Consider the following 17,336-nt stretch of genomic DNA (forward strand, 5'->3'; position numbering starts at 1 on the left):
CTGCAGGGTCCATCTCGTATCAAATAGAGAGTTAATGGTTCCAGAGGGAAYGTAGGAATTGAATGTGAGAGTCCTTTTGTAAAATTTCTGCAGCAAAGATGCTTTTCAAAGCATTAAGTATCATACATGTCATTATTATTAGCAYGCTGTTTGTGCCTGTTACACTTTGAACTAAAGAGCCAGACCTTTGGTTATGGGGGATGCAGGTAGAAGGCCTTATCTCTCCAGAGGAGGATTTTGATGACAAAGGCAACGCTCATGATGATAATAATGGGATGTTTACTGCCTCTCCTTTGTTATGTACACTTTGTCATAACATTTTTGCTGCTGCTTCCAGGACAGGGTTATACTAGCATGCATTTATTGTGGAGAGAGGCTAAACTGTCTTTATTTCTTCTGTTATGACAGATGAGGGTAGTGTGTACTCTCCCGCATGTGTCAAGGCACAGGTGCAACCCCCACGCTGCTTCACTGAACATGCGAAGGAGGCGGGTGCTTATGAGGCTTTCAGGGGGACCATCTGGAGCCTATCAGTATTGTTGTTGTTGCAGTGCCACAAAAGAGGTTCCAGTGCCATCCCCTTCTGGCAAGTTACATAGAGCCTGTTTATGCAGCGTTGCCCTGTTGGAGGCAATGCAGTTGCTTGGCAGCCAGGGCTCTTCAGCAAAGGCAGCAACTGTGACAGCAAAAAGCTTCCTGGTTTGTCACCTGGATGGATGTGGATATCTGCAGAGGCTTGTGAGCAGATGAGTACAAATAACTTGGTATCATTCCTGAGGCTAGACCTATCTCTGGCAGAGCCTCATGGCAATGTTTCAGATTTAGTGATGTAAGATTCCCTCTTGATGGCTGTCTTGTATAGTGTCTGCCTAATAGAAGTGAGGAAGAGTTCAAAAAAAAAAAAAAAAAAAAAAAGGAACTGCTAAGCCAGGAGTTGCCTAGAACCAGTTAAACCATCTGAACAGAGTGCATGCAGATTGGCACTGAAGATTAAATAGAACTGAGTGACAGATCTGTGGAAGCTAATAAGGCAGTGTGCAGATGAGGTGGCTTTTGGAAAGGATGTCTGTGAAAGCCAGAATACTAGATTAAGATATATATTGTAAGATTAAGAATACAAGATATTTATGTAAGAATATTGTAAGGCTTTGCTCTTGCTTGGCTGGCTTCCATTGTTTTCTAAAAGTAGGCAATAAACCTTACCACACCCATTATGCACAGAAGCTCTATTTACTGCAGGTGGATAACATTAGCATTGTGCAACCAGTTTTAAAGCTACTCTATGTGCCTAAAGTAACACCCCAATCTTCCATTTTTTTCAGATTAGTTTAATATATCCATTTRAGAACATCTTCAATATGAGGACTGTTACTTCTGAAGCAGAGCCAGTGGACACCAAGGCTATAAGTATGAGGGTTGGATAAGGCAATAACGAAAGGAACACAGAATTCAAAGGACCTGTGCTGAAGAGTTGATGATGACCCAGAATAACAGCCAAAAGCAGCCYACATCCAAAGCCAGACAAAGCTGTGCTCAAAAAATGGCAACACAGTGGTTTTGGATGTCTGTGGAAGTCAGTTGTGACATCTCATGCAGAAATCTRAGCCCAGAAAGTATGCTCAGATAAAGGATGCCTAAAAGGTAAAGATTCAGTGTTTGGGTCCAAATACACTGTCTGCTGAGTGTCTAGGAGTCACTTTGACAAAAGCTGCTAGCTTCCAATAACTACTGCAGCCCTTCTAAAGTTAYTCCCACATCATTCCAAAGAGTGAATTGACTACTGCAAGATTTGGGGCTCTGATTTCTAAATGTCCTTGCAARTAAAATAAACTGTAACATTAATGATCAGGGTGACATATCAAACATCCAGATATAAAACATCCAGAGAGTTAGGCACTTCACCCCCAGTGTTTCAGAACCCATAAACTTCAATTTCTTCGTTGCATCTCTTTCAGCAATTTGCCAAAGAACAGAGCAAGCACTTCATGTGCCATTTTTTGTCACTTTTTTTGTTTTTATGTATCTTTTTGCAAAATTTATTCATGCAAACATAGTGAAGATTTAAAATTTTAAGGCAGAAGATAGGAGAACAAGTTAAGATTTGTCACCAGTTCTTTTAGTTTAATTGTGTCATGTATGAAATTTCTTCTGTTTCTGATTTTGGTTGCAATTCAGGACAGAACTGTGAGGGAACCCATTTAAGACCTTAAATCCCATTGGACTGAGTAATGCTTATTCATGTTGCTTCAATTTAAATACATAATCAAGTAAATCCTGAATAGAGATGTTCTCATAAACAAAAGCATTTCAGGTACTCCGTAAATACATAGTTTAGTTTTTTATTGATCTGGATATCTAAATGTGTATAATACATACAGAATATACAATTTGGATGTGATGCTGCATTGGGAACTGTAACTGCCAGCAGAGATGCAAACCTCTACCTGAAAAAGATCTAGATAAAATGTTTCTGAGGGGCTTTCTAGGAAAGAATGATTGTCATTGCCTAGCAAGCTGTGAATCCTATGAATCCCTGAATTTTGCTCACTACTTTGAATTATCTTTGAATGAACATTAAAATACCTGTATTGCATATTCACTTGCAGATAGTCCACTAAATAAAGATTGCCACAGACAAAACAGGAGCCTGCTGCATACAGGAGAGGTTGTTGCTTGCAGAGGAAGAGCCATTCAGGTAGAGTAAGGAACAGTGTGAAACATTTTAGACTAACTAGGGATGATTCAAAAAGWTTTTTTTATAACAGAACTTTCTCATTTAAGGAATTTAATGGAGACACACACAAAAAAATTCTTGAATCTGCTATAGCTGTAAAATTTTTGGACCCAACCAAAAATGATATTTGTTTTTACAACACAGGTATGTATCCCCCAAATGTGGAAAAATAGCATTTCTTTAACATTTCTGAGGAAAATGTCTGCTTTATCAAAAATGAATGTTTCACAGAAGAATGAAATGTCACTTTTAGGTCACWTTTAGGTGAAGTTCACTGAAAGGATCATAAACCACAGAGCAGAGGACCCATTTCTCCATTTTCATTATTTTTTAATAGGAACAGGCAAAAGGTGAAGGTGAGTCAAATGTGAACTTTGAAAGCTGTGCTGTTTCACTTTGCTACATTATAGGCTTGGATATATTTAATTACAGTGGTTTTATTGTGTGTATTAGAAGAGGCTCACATTAAATATGGAAGGAAAGAGATCAAGTCTTTGTTGCATTACTGGGAGTGGTGGGCCATTACTACAGTTGATAATATCTCACAGGAAAATTTACTTGTGATATATGGAACAAAAATGGCCATGTATGACCCTCTCTAAATTTCTGCATATTGCACACAAAGGGGTGACTTGATGGTAGACACGTGCAATAAAGCAATACAAAGACAATTCTGTGCTCACTAGGGGATAAAGTGTATTGTAAAATTACTCCCCATCATTTTCATCTTCAAATGAGTCAGTTCCCACTTCCTCATAGTCCTTCTCCAGGGCAGMYARGTCTTCCCGGGCCTCTGMAAAYTCTCCTTCCTCCATGCCTTCCCCCACATACCAGTGCACAAAGGCTCTCTTGGCATACATCAGGTCAAACTTGTGGTCAAGCCTTGCCCAGGCCTCTGCAATGGCTGTGGTGTTGCTCAGCATGCAGACTGCTCGCTGAACCTGGGCCAAATCTCCTCCAGGAACTACTGTAGGAGGTTGGTAGTTGATCCCAACCTAGAAACACGAATGTGAGAGAAGGATGAAAAAGGCAAGAGCAGAAAGCAGAAGTCAAAGGGTAGAAAAATATGAGTAGAGCTATAGATGCTGGAGCAGAGTGGTGCAGGAGCATTGTAGCCACTAAGAAAATTACCAGATGGCAAGTACCAGTATGATATACGGTGGTTATAAATCTCTCTATTATTTTTCTGTTTAATGTTTGGTGGCAACTTCTTTCTGAATAGCTATTAAGCACTAAACATACACTTTCATCAAGATATTCCATATGAGCTAATAGAGAAAATTGTTTCCCAGTTAAAAATGTACAGATTTTTTAAATCATCTCTTTGTATGACTGTTGACTCTTTTACCACTAATTCCTGTATTATTGCGGAAATGATCCTTCGCAATACTGCTATGTAAACAGTAGAGGGAGGCTGTGTAATGTTTCTATGTTTGATGGGTTAACAGAGAGCTTCCTTAATATCATCATTTCCTTTATTGAATGTATTTTAAGCAGTATTTCTTCAGTTTCAGTCCACGCTTCAGAGCAGACTCTCACTGCCTTTTTCAAAATTCAGCTGAAATTAATACTTATTCAGATTTTAATTCTCCTATAATTGGGATTTTCTAGATTTCCACTTACATAAATATTTAGGAGTCTTGGGTCAATGACATGTCCAAAGGAGAAAGGGCACATTTTACACACACAAACATTGCTAACATTCATTTTTTCACAAGTGGAAAGCATGCAAGACCTAAAACTTTAAATGCCTGTTTTCAGCTAGRCTGAACTTGCCCTTCAAACAGTACAGAGAAGCATATTCACCTTGAAGCCTGTTGGACACCAGTCCACAAACTGGATCGTTCTCTTGGTCTTGATGGCAGCAATTGCTACGTTGACGTCTTTGGGAACTACGTCACCACGATACAGCATGCAGCAAGCCATGTACTTGCCATGTCGTGGGTCACACTTCACCATCTGGTTGTTGGGCTCGAAGCAGGAGCTGGTGATTTCTGCCACCGAGAGCTGCTCGTGATACGCTCTCTCAGATGAGATGATGGGGGCGTARGTCACTAAGGGGAAGTGGATGCGTGGGTAGGGCACCAGGTTTGTCTGGAACTCAGTCAGGTCCACGTTGAGGGCACCATCAAAGCGCAGCGAGGCGGTGATGGAGGAGACAATCTGGCTGATGAGGCGATTGAGGTTAGTGTAAGTYGGGCGCTCAATGTCCAAGTTTYGGCGGCARATRTCATAGATTGCTTCATTATCRACCATGAAGGCACAGTCCGAGTGCTCCAGGGTGGTGTGCGTGGTCAGGATGGAATTGTAGGGCTCCACAACAGCAGTGGAGACCTGGGGAGCGGGGTAGATGGCAAACTCTAACTTGGACTTCTTTCCATAGTCTAGGGAGAGGCGTTCCATCAGTAAGGAGGTAAAGCCAGAACCAGTCCCCCCACCAAAGCTGTGGAAAATSAGAAATCCCTGTAGCCCAGAACATGCATCAGTCTAGAAAGCAAAAGAGAAAATGAAAGCATACAGGCTGAGCATGAATGTAAAGGCTCTATCTCTGAGGTWGCCATAAGCTTATTCTGAGCTAAGGAGAAAGCCATCAGCAGTACTATACAGAACAAGAGTTCAGCTCAGATTTTCTTGTGAAAGCGCTGGTGATCATACTGTCTTGTGTCCTTCAGGAGCTCAAATCGTGACATAAAAATTTGTCTAGGAAGCTCTGTCTGAACCTCACATATCTTTTAGTCAGTCTTACTGAAAACAAACATGAGGAACTACCTAACTCTCCTTGCCACATATGTATTGGTGCTCTAGTGCTGTGCTAAAGATGAAGGATTATATATACTCAGAACCACCTTTTAAGAACATCTGTAYGTAGCCATATAGCTGTGAAGTGATACAGGGCTTTTTTCTCTCTTGGACGAGTAATGATGCCTCTATATGTCTTGCAGTCTCTTTTCTGAACCATTAACAAGTTACTAGTTCTGCACCTCTTCAGAAGAATCCAAATTCCTGTTTCAATGTTACTGGGACTTACCAGCTTACGAATACGATCAAGTACTGTATCAATGCTTTCTTTGCCAATGGTGTAGTGGCCACGGGCGTAGTTATTTGCTGCATCTTCCTTTCCAGTGATCAGCTGTTCTGGATGGAAAAGCTGCCGGAAGACCCCAGCCCGCACTTCATCTGGCCAAGGAAGAGAAATTACAGTAAGATTCATGGCTCTGCTCCAGGGTCAGTAAGTTCTGATTGTTGTTGGAATTGATGCAAGCTTTCAGTCATGGGACAAGCCATGGGACAGATGCTGAAGGAGAAGGAAAAGCTGCTTCCTAAGCATTTTTTCATTGTAGCATTCTGTTGATTTATGGAGTGACTAGTCTCCAGTCACAAAAGGTGTTATTCTGCCTGTACTGACCAGAGGACAAGTCAGCAGGGAAAAAAAAAAAGTGATTTGCAAGAAGAAAATCAGGGTTCCCCCAGGTGCCTCAAATTTCAGAAGTTCCCCTTTTTCTAGCAGAGCTGTCAGGCTCCACTTCAAATCTGAATTGGAGAAAAGTAGCATTCACATGACAAAAAATGTCRCTATAAATATGGCCAAGAGTTAGTTTTTTTACAAAGAGAAGTCATACAGATCATGTGCACTAGCTATTTAACTGCTGTTTCCTACTGATTCAGGATATAACAAACTAAAACTATAGCTGAATTCTGAAACTGCTGGAGATCCTGCTCTTCCAATGCTTGTAATAGCTATGGAGATAATTGAGTCATAACAGATTCTGGCACTGTGTCACAAGAAAATTAACTTCATGCTATCTGAAGGTAGAACAAGATATGAAGGATGTTCCAGTGGAAACTAGTGACACCACAGTGATGTTAGGAAGAGTAAGCTCTGTTCCATTTTCAAGGTTTATTTTTATACTGACCTACTACAGTTGGTTCCAAATCCACCATTACAGCCCGTGGCACGTGCTTCCCAGTGATTGTTTCGCTGAAAAATGTGGTAAAAGAGTCATCGTAGTTGAGTTTATTGGGCAGATTCTTGAAGGTACCATCTGGCTGAATGCCATGCTCCAGGCAGAAGAGTTCCCAGCATGCATTTCCTATCTGAACACCAGCCTGACCAACATGAATAGAGATGCATTCACGCTACAGGGAGAGAGCAGAGAGTCAGCAAAAACAATGCACATCGCTCCTCTTCCTTTATTCCTTTTTGCCTGGTGTATTGCTTTTTAAAAATATGTAAAATTGTAGCTAGCAACATTTCATTTGGTTGTTTAGCCCCATGGACTACAATCAGACTGTACAAATACAGGCCAGAGACTGGGACAGTTCTCCTTAATATAAAAAAGTGGAGATCTATATGCTGTTACATATGGGTATATTAAAAAGGGAGGGGGGAAAAACAGTCGCACAGAACCCTCCTTGCCTCCTATGGATTGTCCCAGCTGAGGAACACATCCCAGTTTAGTTTATTTTTATTCCTGGCTGGAACCTGACACAGCCATGTGGTATTTTTCAACCTTATGTAACCCCAGAGGGGTGATGTCTTTTGATCCCTTTACCCTCTGACGGCAGGTTAGAGTTGGAAGAATTGCTTTAAGCAATATTAATCTCAGGAAATGATTTCAGGTTTTCTGAGTTGAAACAAATATTCTTGCAAGCTCCTGAACAACCTTGGATTTTACTTTGCAGGTCCATTTGCTTATTCAGGCATTGCAATATAATGTGCTTATTTATGTAATTTAGCACATAGTTCCTGTGGTAGCCACTTTAATGAACAGAGAGCAAAGAATATAATACCATGCTAAACTGGCAGACGCCATTTGCTCTGAAAGCCTTTACACTTACAGTACAGGAGCATGAAGTGCTGTATTTCATAAGTACAGAAATAGAATTAGAAAGTAGATACTTCCGAGTTGGTCCTGATAATTTTGACATAGGGTGAAGTGAAAAGTAGTTTTGTAACTGAAAACAGTTTCATATCACATGGAGTTTTTCAGCTTCAGGTTCTGATTTGGAGGAGTTGTAATTACAGTCTTCTGAATTCCATCTTCGTGATCTCAATGGTCCTGCCTATACTCCTGAATAAGGAAGAGTCTGTTCATAATATTGAACACTGGCCTGCACTCATCTATACTGACTGAAATTCAGCACACTGTGGTGTAGTTTTGGCTTGTGCCAACTAATGCTTTCCCAGACAGTACTTGGGCACCACTTAGAGGACAGCTCATGCCAAGGGTGGTTCCCAGTGAAGGGGTTTGGTGACCACTGTTCTGGTTTGGAGAGGGAAAGAGAATTCAGATGTGTAAATATGAAGCAGGCTCTGCTACCTGGCCTCAAGACCAGAGAATAGTCCCCAGTCCTCAGATATATTCAATACCTTAATATCAGATTTGGCCAGTTAATTCTTTTTTTTTCCCCTGCAACTGCCTGCCCTCCAAAATCATCTTCTGACCTGCGAGCCAAATGCATCTTCCCCAAAAACTAAATGCTCAGGTAAAATTGTGACCAGAAATATATCTGGCGCAGTTTTCTTCATAAATTGACATATATTTACATTTTGGAAGCAAGATAAAAGATAATTTTTCAGAAGCAAGTTGAATTTTAGAAGTCATCATTGCCACAGTTGGTTGTCTTTAGAAATTCAAATGAAGATAGAAAATAAGTTTAAATAATTTATTCAAGAGAATATATTATTTCTGTTCAATAAACATTTTTAAGTTGCTAACTGAAATTCATATAAGCAGTATGTATAACATGTTCTCAAGTGTACTTGCATAGCCCTGCTTTTCTCAGTTGAATTGTGCAAATGTGTCTTGAGTATCTGAGTGATGGTGAGGCTTCATAGGTTATGATGCAGTGGAGTTGCAGTTTGGATGGTTACTCGGGAGACACTGAAGGCATATTTTGGGTTATAAAATGTAATTAGTGATGATTTTACACAATACAGGCTTTTGCTTTTCTGTTAGATCCCATGAGAGTCTCTATAGCTGGTTGTAAAAAAAAAAAAAAAAAAGAGACCGAGAGAGATAGAGCTTTTTTTCTTTTTCTTTTAAACTCAGCAATGAAGCAAGGTGACTTTTTTACAGATTATCTTTTAGAGCAGAGCCGTAATTAAAGCCAAGCATTACCTGGAACCTAAATAACTGCTTTGCTCTCTTCCTGAAATCAATAGGGGAATCAATCTTTCTGGTTTTTTTTCACAAATGGAGCAAGTGAATGTTGCTTTATAAAGTTAATATAGGAAAGTTTAATATAGAATTGTATTTAATATGGGGCTACAGTTGAAGACTACAGAACTGGTTCCTTTCCTTTCAAATTGTGCTCTCAGTTCCAGTTGTTTGTAGCAGTGTCCATTTCACTGGATCATCTCAACTCTGCCTTTTGAGATAGCCCTCTTGCAGTTTCTTCTACTACAACTCCCACCCTCATCTACCCCAACTATCATTTGGAAATTTTCCGACAGGGAGAAAAGACAGTAAGTAACAAGAGATTTCTAATTTTGCATGTAAATAACTTTAAAATGCATACTAAAGTTTTAGTAGGGAAAAGTGTGGGCCTTTTTCAGAGTCACAGGCAGAATAAACTGATATCTACACAATACTTAAATTTCAAGCCTGCTTCCAACTGTCATTTCGCATCCCGTCACTAACTAATCTACCAGGGCCTATCTTACAAATTCTGGATCTAATCCTTCATCCATCAAGATCAATAGATGCTTATGTATTTCAGTGGGCCAGGTCCTTTGTCCACAATTTTCTATTATGAAATTAAACCTGGGAAATCTTTGACTCCATTAAAAAAAAAACAAGTATAATACTACCTGGCGTAAGTATTTTCTGTATGATGGCAGATCATAATCTTCTGGTTATTCACAGCTATTTCTGAAACATACTACCCCAAGTCCAGAGAGCTCAGTCTGCCTTAGGGCATGGGCAACTTGTGGAAGTCTGTATCTTGTCTGTAAAATCAGTGCTCTCTTTTGGACCTCTCACTCTATTAGTAGAAAATTTTATAGTTTTCTGCACCAAAATAAGACTCACTGCTGGATGTGAATTGGAGAACAAGGTAAAATGTTTTTTTTACATGCTAAGAGATTTTGAGAGATTTTTGCGTATTTACCAAAAAAATCTGAAAATTGAAGGATCTTATTTGCTTAAATACATACATGTATAAAAACTTCATACACTCTACAAACATACATATATACACTGTACAGGTATGAACAATACAGCCATCAGGACTAAATTAATATAAAACAGCCACAAAGGTAAATTGTCTGTTTTTGTTTTATTTCTGAAACTCCTCCACAAATACTACATTACTGTGAAACCTTGTATTATCTCATGTGAAAACTAGTCTGTATTGATAAAATGTAATCACAAGCAGAGAGTACTAAAAAGCTAAGGCCCAAGATCAAATTTATCTCATAATTCCACTGATTGGAGGCTCTCTGAAAAGAACTTTGATTTAGCGTTGCTAACCAGCTCTAATGAGATATTGACAATCCTTTCCCATCCCTTTACTTAGTAATCCATGAGTGAGATCAGGGGTTTGTGGCACAAATCACTGATAGTTTGGCTGTACTTTTAACATCGTAACAGGGGCTAGAGGACCCATCAGGACTGGGTTACAGTTTGGGGGTTGCATATGTTTTTTAATCGTAAAGAGATTGGATTGTCTATGTTTCATCTGAGTGTGTCACACAAATTTCTAACCATGCTGGCAAGCAATTAATGTAGAAAGATATCGTTTCCTTTTGCTAGGTTGAAAGTATTTATTTTAGTCAAGTTTTATCACTGTTGTGACAGTCAAAGGCACAGACTATTGGAAGAAAGTGACAGATGTCAGAACAGGTGTTTTTGCACAGAAGCTGTGCAAAACTGAAATTAATCTGTCATGATCGTTTTCATGTCAGTGTTTATAAGGTATTCCCAAGTAACTTAGCATAGTTTTGCTTTTTTTTTTTTTTTTTTTTTTTTAGGGGACAGAGTTGGTAGCAACAAACAAGGGTTATATAGCTTAGAGTTTCTTCCTCCTTCAGTCACCCCTTTAAAAGTTTAGAAGTGAAATCCATACCATCTGTCAGTCCCCACATTAAGGCTTGTAATCTTTAAGAACTAGAGAAAAATGTAAACATCTGCTTAGAGCAAGCATCCAGAAACAGTAGCACTATCATGTTTGGAAGGTCTGGGCCAAGACCACTGAGGACTCCCTCAGGTTGTTGCATAGGGCAGCCCTGATCAAATCTATTTGCCTCACTCTCTGTCCCTCATGACCACTAAGTCCAGCTGCTGATTCAGGAAGCCATCAGAGTCTCCCTCACCAAGTGCCATACCATGCCAGATGGCAGATCCCCTTGACTTCCATCACTCGTAGTCCTCCCGATCCCTGGATGATTGTGGCTTTCCCACATCCCCTCTTACCATGGTGTCTCCAGTGGTCTTTCCTTCTTTTTCTGATCAGCGGTGGCAGGCTTTGGTGCTGTTGCCTTTGCTGGAGTACTAGTTTGAGCTAGGGAGCAGGAGGCAGCCTGGGCTGAGCACCAGGCACCTGCTGCTGCACTTCAGTGTCACAATGCAGTGAGGAATAGGTCACAGGCTGCTCAACTCTGCCTATTGCATCACTGCCTCCTGCCCTTCCAGCCACCCCACGTGTGCAAATTAATCCATGCAGGCAGCACTCAGACCCTAAATTTTGCATTTAGTCCCTTCTGGCTCTGCATGCTTATTAAATTTGAGTGTAGCCATGAAGCACCGCATACACTATGCTTTCTAACACCTGGGCGGTACACACATGTATCTCATAGAAGAGGCATGCAGTCCCAGTTCCCTCTTCTGCCAGCAGACACACATGTAGACAAGAATCATTCCTAAATTCCATTACAGAAGACCAAGAGAGCATGAGAGAACAAATGAGGAAAAGCCAAAAACAAAATTGAAAAGTAAATGTGGTTACTGCTTTGAAGTGTGCTATATCAGAATGGTGTTAAATGCTGGCCTGACTCTTTGTCCTTACTCCAGCTATCTCTCCATGAGTGTTTCAATTCACTTCTATTGCTTATCTTCACATGTACAGTCATCAGGGATGTCAGTAGTATGGAGTAGCATTTGGTATAGAGCTTATATCATACCTGTCCAAACACAGAAAGCAATTTGCTTCCCATTGCAATACTTGCTTCAAGAAATAGCTGGAGGCACCCCACATACTTTTTTACACCAAAATAGGGCAATTGTCTCCACCATTTTGTTGTTTGCTCCTTCGGTACTAATTTAGCATTGGAAAAAAAGAAGCTTCTCTCAGTGTGGAAATCCTTGTGATTGCAGCTTTTAGGTTACAAAGAATAGGAGCATACTGTTTATGATGTTGAAATGGAAATGGATGCAGAAATGTAAATAAATAGTTCCTAAACTTCTGGTTAGTTAATTTATTCTGAGAGGATAAAATTAACAAATTGTTCTGCCTCTGTTGGCAACCAGCATGTAGGCGTCCCCTCCTTTAACATCTAAATTTTAACAGTGTGAAATAGTTTGTATTCGCTTTTAACGGCTCCCATTTACTTTGGTATCTATGTTCTTTGTTTTGGTGATCTTTGCATAAACCTGTAAATCTCTCTTCTCTGATTTTGGTTAAGAAAAGTCACAAATATTTCTGGAGCCACACACATTTTTTTACAGGGGAAGAATTCGCATCATCCTTTCTGTCTGCCTCATTGTTTAAGCTATTTGACTCCCAAACCTCTCCAGAATAACATCATAGTTTTAAAGCTGAGGAAAAGGTTGTTACAGTGTTATTCTTACAATGGAACTAGTCTCAACAAACCTGATCTTTACCTTTATATCATTGTCTGTGAGGGTTTCTTTTGGAGGATAAAAGCTTTCTTATTCAGTACATCAGAGTGTACAGCAGTTGGTGCAGGAAGGCACAAGAAGGCACCTTCGTTTACCGTCCTGGTAGTGTACGCTTCCTCAGATGTGGTCATGACATGCTGCTGAGCACATTCCCCAGTAGCTTTTAGAGTTGCTGCATCAGCCATGGCAGAGACTTCAACCCAGACAGACCCTCTGACCGCAGATGCAAGTGTACAGATCTCAGGCTGCAGGGAATTCTTGAGCCTCTCTGTGAGGCCTGAGATGACAGGTGGCTCTGCTGCGGTAAGAGTGCTGTTGTTGGCAAGTGATGTTGTCAAGTAGAGGAGTTATGGGAGGAAATCAATAGGCTGCGTAGCATGCATGAAGATGAGCAAGAGATAGACAGGAGCTCTAGGAGTCCCAACACCCCAGAGCAGTGGAGTTCCTGGAGGGCTCTGTGGCATATGAAACGGTACATCATAACACTGTAGAAGAAGGCTGGAAACTGGTCACTTCTCATACAGGGAGAAGGGCTGTTACTCCTCCTGAAGACTTGTAATTGAGGAACAAGTTCAGTACTCTCTAGGCTGAGGAGGAGCTGGGCATGGCTTCAAGGGGCGCAACTGAGCTGATAGACCTTGCGGGAACATCCAGAAGCAGCAGTGAGTGATTGTTGAGGGTGACTCCCTTCTGCAGGAGGCAGAGGCACCTATCTACCAGCCTGCCCTCTTTTCTAGAGAGGTTTGTTGCCTGCCAGAGGCTCAAATATGAGGTGTCATGGAAAGACTGCCAAGGCTTGTCCACCCATTGGACTATTAGCCTGTACTGCTCTTCCACGTGGGCACTGGTGATACCATGTGCAAATTGGAAACCATCAAACAGGATTGCAGAGCTCTGAGGATGGTGGTCAAGGGTCTGGGAGCCCAAGTCATTTTCTCCTCAAGCCTGCTAGTGAAGGGGAAAGATAGGAAGAGGAGTAGATGGACCGAATTGGGTTTGGTCAGTTTGGAGAAGAAAAGGCTCAGAGAAGTTCTTATTGCTGTCTGCTGCAGCTGCCTAATGGGAAGATACAGAGAACACAGGCTGTTCTAGAAGGATAGGATGAAGAGGCAATGGACACAAGTCGGAACATAGGAAATCCCAGTTAGAAACAGGAGGAGAAAGATTCACCATGAAGGTGCCAGAACACTGGCACAAGTGTCTAGAAAGGCTGTGAAATTTCCATTCTTGGAGATGCTCAGATCTTGACTGGACATGGCCCTGAACAACTTGATCTTACTGAGCCTGCTTTGAGCAGGAGATTACGCTAGGTGAACTACTGAACTCCCTTCCAGCCTCCTGTGGTTCTGGGATGGTTCATTTAGCCATCAGTAGTTTTTATTTGTATTCCATCCATACAACATGTTGATGTTACTCTTAACTTTTTAATGCCTTTTGGCAAAAGCATTGGTTACCCTGCATACTTCTCCTCGGTATAATTTCTCTACCACATTCCTCTCTTTTATAAAGGAATAATATCTATAGATATATAGGTATATAAATATGTATGCATGCGTATGTGTGCACTCCAACAATTTTTATTATTAATAGCATAGAGAAATGCTAGCACCTCATGAAGAATCTGCTTTTACTGCTTGAATTTTGAAAATAGCAATATAAAAAATAAAATTTACCTCCAGATTAGCTATCCAAGTGACATAACAAAAGTGGCAAAACCTTAGATTTACTTAGAACAGTATTGTGCAGATCTTAGAAAACAGTGTATTTTTAGGAGGTTCTTTGGTGATTATACAAATCTCTTTAACTTTTGATTAAGTCTTTGCATTTTCCACGTATTGCATGTGATACCTTCTTCATAAATTAGGTGAATGATGTAAATGCTTCAATGTGTCCACTACAAAACTCCATTCTGTCGTTCTGCTGCCACCTACTGAGAGACTTTGAGAATATCTTATTTCAAGTATTTCTAAAATTCCAAATTATAGTATTTTAGTATCCACACAGAACTCTGCTATATTAATAAAAGACTGGTTTTCAAACATTATACCTGAAACAGAGAACTGTGCTGCTGTTTCCTTTTAAATAACATTTCAATAAAGAAAAATGTAGTACATCTTGGGATACAATTTCAGAAGAGTTTCTTCCCTTTTTTGTTAGAATTTCCATGCACAAAATGTGTATGTATATGTAAAAATTTGTAGAAGTAGGTCTGAACTTGCAGAATTACCTACCCTAATATAGCATGTTTAGAACTACAGTTTGTAATACRAAGACCAGCTATTCATTTTGTAGATAAAAAGTAGGGCAAACTACGTCCTGCATCTATCAGTGAAGTTTCCAGATGTGCCTGCTCTTTTATTACCTTTTAGCAAACCTAATACAAACTGAGCTACTGGCAACAGCTCCTAACAATTAAGGAAAAAAAATAGGGTATTGCTGTAGCACTACTGGAATTTGTATTTGATTAGTATGTGTTTCAGTGAAAACATTGTTCTTAAAGAAATTTACTTATGAAAGATCAATAGTATATCCAGCGTTAAAAAAATATAGAGCTGTATGTTAAGGGGGTTTGGTCGACCCTCTGTTCCCTCCAGGATGCATTTCATCTATGTTAAAGGAAACTTTCCAGATAACCCTGATCACATCAACAAGTCAGACAAGTTTAGTAAGGTCAGAACAATAGGTTTAATGTCTTGTTCCAGGTGTTGTTCAGGCATTAGGGCTGCTTGACAGGTACCTGCAAACAGACCCTATTGCATGATTTGCTTTGCCTTCTATTACTATTTTCATGCCCCCATCTCCAAATAAACACACACCCCTCTTTTTTCCCTACTGGCCTCAGTTTTCTGATTTAACAGTCTTATTTGGTAATTTCAGCTTAGTTAGTGACTCCAGTAAGCCACACCCTCTTCACTTTCTGTTGACATCTTCCACCCAAGGGGAGTCCCCCAAACTCTCCTTTCACTATATGCAATGTCTAGTAGTTTCTCCTGCCGTTATCTTACTAGATTAGACCCAGCCTAGAGCTGACCAGCTGCTCTGCCCCTTCCATTATCTGCAACATGCAGCAGTTTCTCATGTTATCCCATCAGTTTCACCTCAGGCCAGGGCTAGCCATCTGCATGCATACCTTAATATACAATTCTAAAATCATGAAACAATGGGACTATGCAAAAATATTATGAAGACTTAGTTGTGAAGTCATAGCTGGTGTTTTTAGACATCCCACCTGTAACTGTGGCACACATTCTTTGTCATGGCTCTGATCTACTGTGGTTTCAGAAAGTTCGATAGAACTTGTAATGCTTGTGCTGCATTCCACAAGCTGGTCATTTTAAGGCCTTTAGTTCTGTCAAAGAACTTATCCAATTAGCAGTGACAACAGGGCTGCTGACACACTTGCATTTCCAGACCAGTCCTGTTTTGATTGACACAATTGCTGCTCAAGCATAGCATGTTCTAAACTCTCCCTGAATTAAGAGTACCAGAATTGTACCCCTGCTCATAGCATCTGACAAATCACCCCTTCTAACCACCCCACACGGCAGATTCTGTAAAAGCAATGGTTCCAAGACTAGCTGCAAGTTCTTGGTTCTAACAGTGCCAAGAACTTTTTCTCCTTTGTCCAAGGCTCAGTTAAAAGGGAAATGAAAGCTTAGGGCTTCCTTACATTTTTTTCCAGCTGCAACTGCAGGCTACATGTTTCCTTGGCATTCATACCCTCCTGATAGAGGTCACTGCTCTCATGTCTTCAGACTACAGCTTGTTACCTACCACACCATATTTCAGAGAAGTGAAGATCCAAAAAAGAGAAAGGTTTGCAAGGAGGGTGATAATGTAGAGATTAGACAGGCAGATTTCTGAGCAAGTGAGGGGGAAAAGGAATAATGATTGGAGGTGGGGGAGAATATAAGAAATGGCAAGACACATGGAAAAACATGGAAAGAGATAAATTTGGTAAGATCAAGCGAAATGGAATGAGACAAGTATATGAGCAAATTGAAAGAATCAAAGGAATAAAATTTTCTTAAGAAAGCTTCAATAGGGCGTCTTCCAGAAATGTTTGAAGGAGCAGATATGCTTAAAGCTGAGAGTTCTTACTGAATCTTAAAGCTTTACTAACATGTTCTGAATTAGTGTGAAATAAAGACTGGGCACTGCATGCAATGTCTCTTCATTTAGTGTTTGTAATAATTGTGTCCGACATCTTGAAGCAATAGAGTTTTTCTCAAATCATGAGATTGTAGCTATATGACTGTATCTTTGTATTGAATAAGTGACAGTATATAAGACAGGTGGACCCTTAGCTCAGTAGCTTGTTCACAGGATACATTTGCAAAGAAATGAAGCCTGTTGCCCTCTGAGAAACAGTGGCCAGTGATTAGCTGCTCATATATCCCGTGCTGATATATGATCATGATCACTATGAGATCTTGTGATCTCATAGTGGAGACTGTATTTTTGAAACTCGTAAYGGTTGCACTCTACTAACATACTCTATATATGTGTGAAACAAGCAAAAATGCAGCCACATGAAATAAAGAGACGTAGAGGCAATCTTATGCACAGAAGAGGGCAAAGAGAATTTTAAGATTCCCCCCCATCAATTTCATCTTCAAATGAGTCAGTTCCCACTTCCTCATAGTCCTTCTCCAGGGCAGATAAGTCTTCCCGGGCCTCTGCAAATTCTCCTTCCTCCATGCCTTCCCCCACATACCAGTGCACAAAGGCTCTCTTGGCATACATCAGGTCAAACTTGT

The 17,336-nt window shown here is 40.3% G+C and overlaps 1 protein-coding gene and 2 long non-coding RNA genes across 3 annotated transcripts in view; 2 read left to right on the plus strand and 1 right to left on the minus strand.

Moving 5' to 3' along the window:
- The first annotated feature begins 1,328 nt into the window (after positions 1 to 1,328).
- LOC146584792 (uncharacterized) lies at positions 1,329 to 5,928 on the plus strand. Its single transcript, XR_014898144.1, has 3 exons — positions 1,329 to 1,641; positions 2,607 to 2,695; positions 5,858 to 5,928. It is a non-coding gene; the product is annotated as an uncharacterized LOC146584792 (long non-coding RNA).
- Positions 3,442 to 17,336, minus strand: part of TUBA8 (tubulin alpha 8) — a 22,529-nt gene continuing 8,634 nt past the window's right edge. Inside the window, exons 4-5 of the mRNA XM_085324186.1 lie at positions 4,541 to 5,221; positions 3,442 to 3,729 (exon numbers count right to left, since the gene is read on the minus strand). Coding sequence (XP_085180312.1) covers positions 3,442 to 3,729; positions 4,541 to 5,221 — 969 coding nt within the window. The remainder of the gene's footprint in view (positions 3,730 to 4,540; positions 5,222 to 17,336) is intronic.
- LOC146584794 (uncharacterized) overlaps positions 9,050 to 17,336 on the plus strand; it is a 13,001-nt gene continuing 4,714 nt past the window's right edge. Inside the window, exon 1 of the long non-coding RNA XR_014898143.1 lies at positions 9,050 to 9,203. This is a non-coding gene — a long non-coding RNA (uncharacterized LOC146584794). The remainder of the gene's footprint in view (positions 9,204 to 17,336) is intronic.

Source organism: Rhea americana, unplaced genomic scaffold (assembly GCF_003343005.1).
Source record: "Rhea americana isolate MKP2758 unplaced genomic scaffold, rheAme1 scaffold_9, whole genome shotgun sequence".
NCBI lineage: Eukaryota > Metazoa > Chordata > Aves > Rheiformes > Rheidae > Rhea > Rhea americana.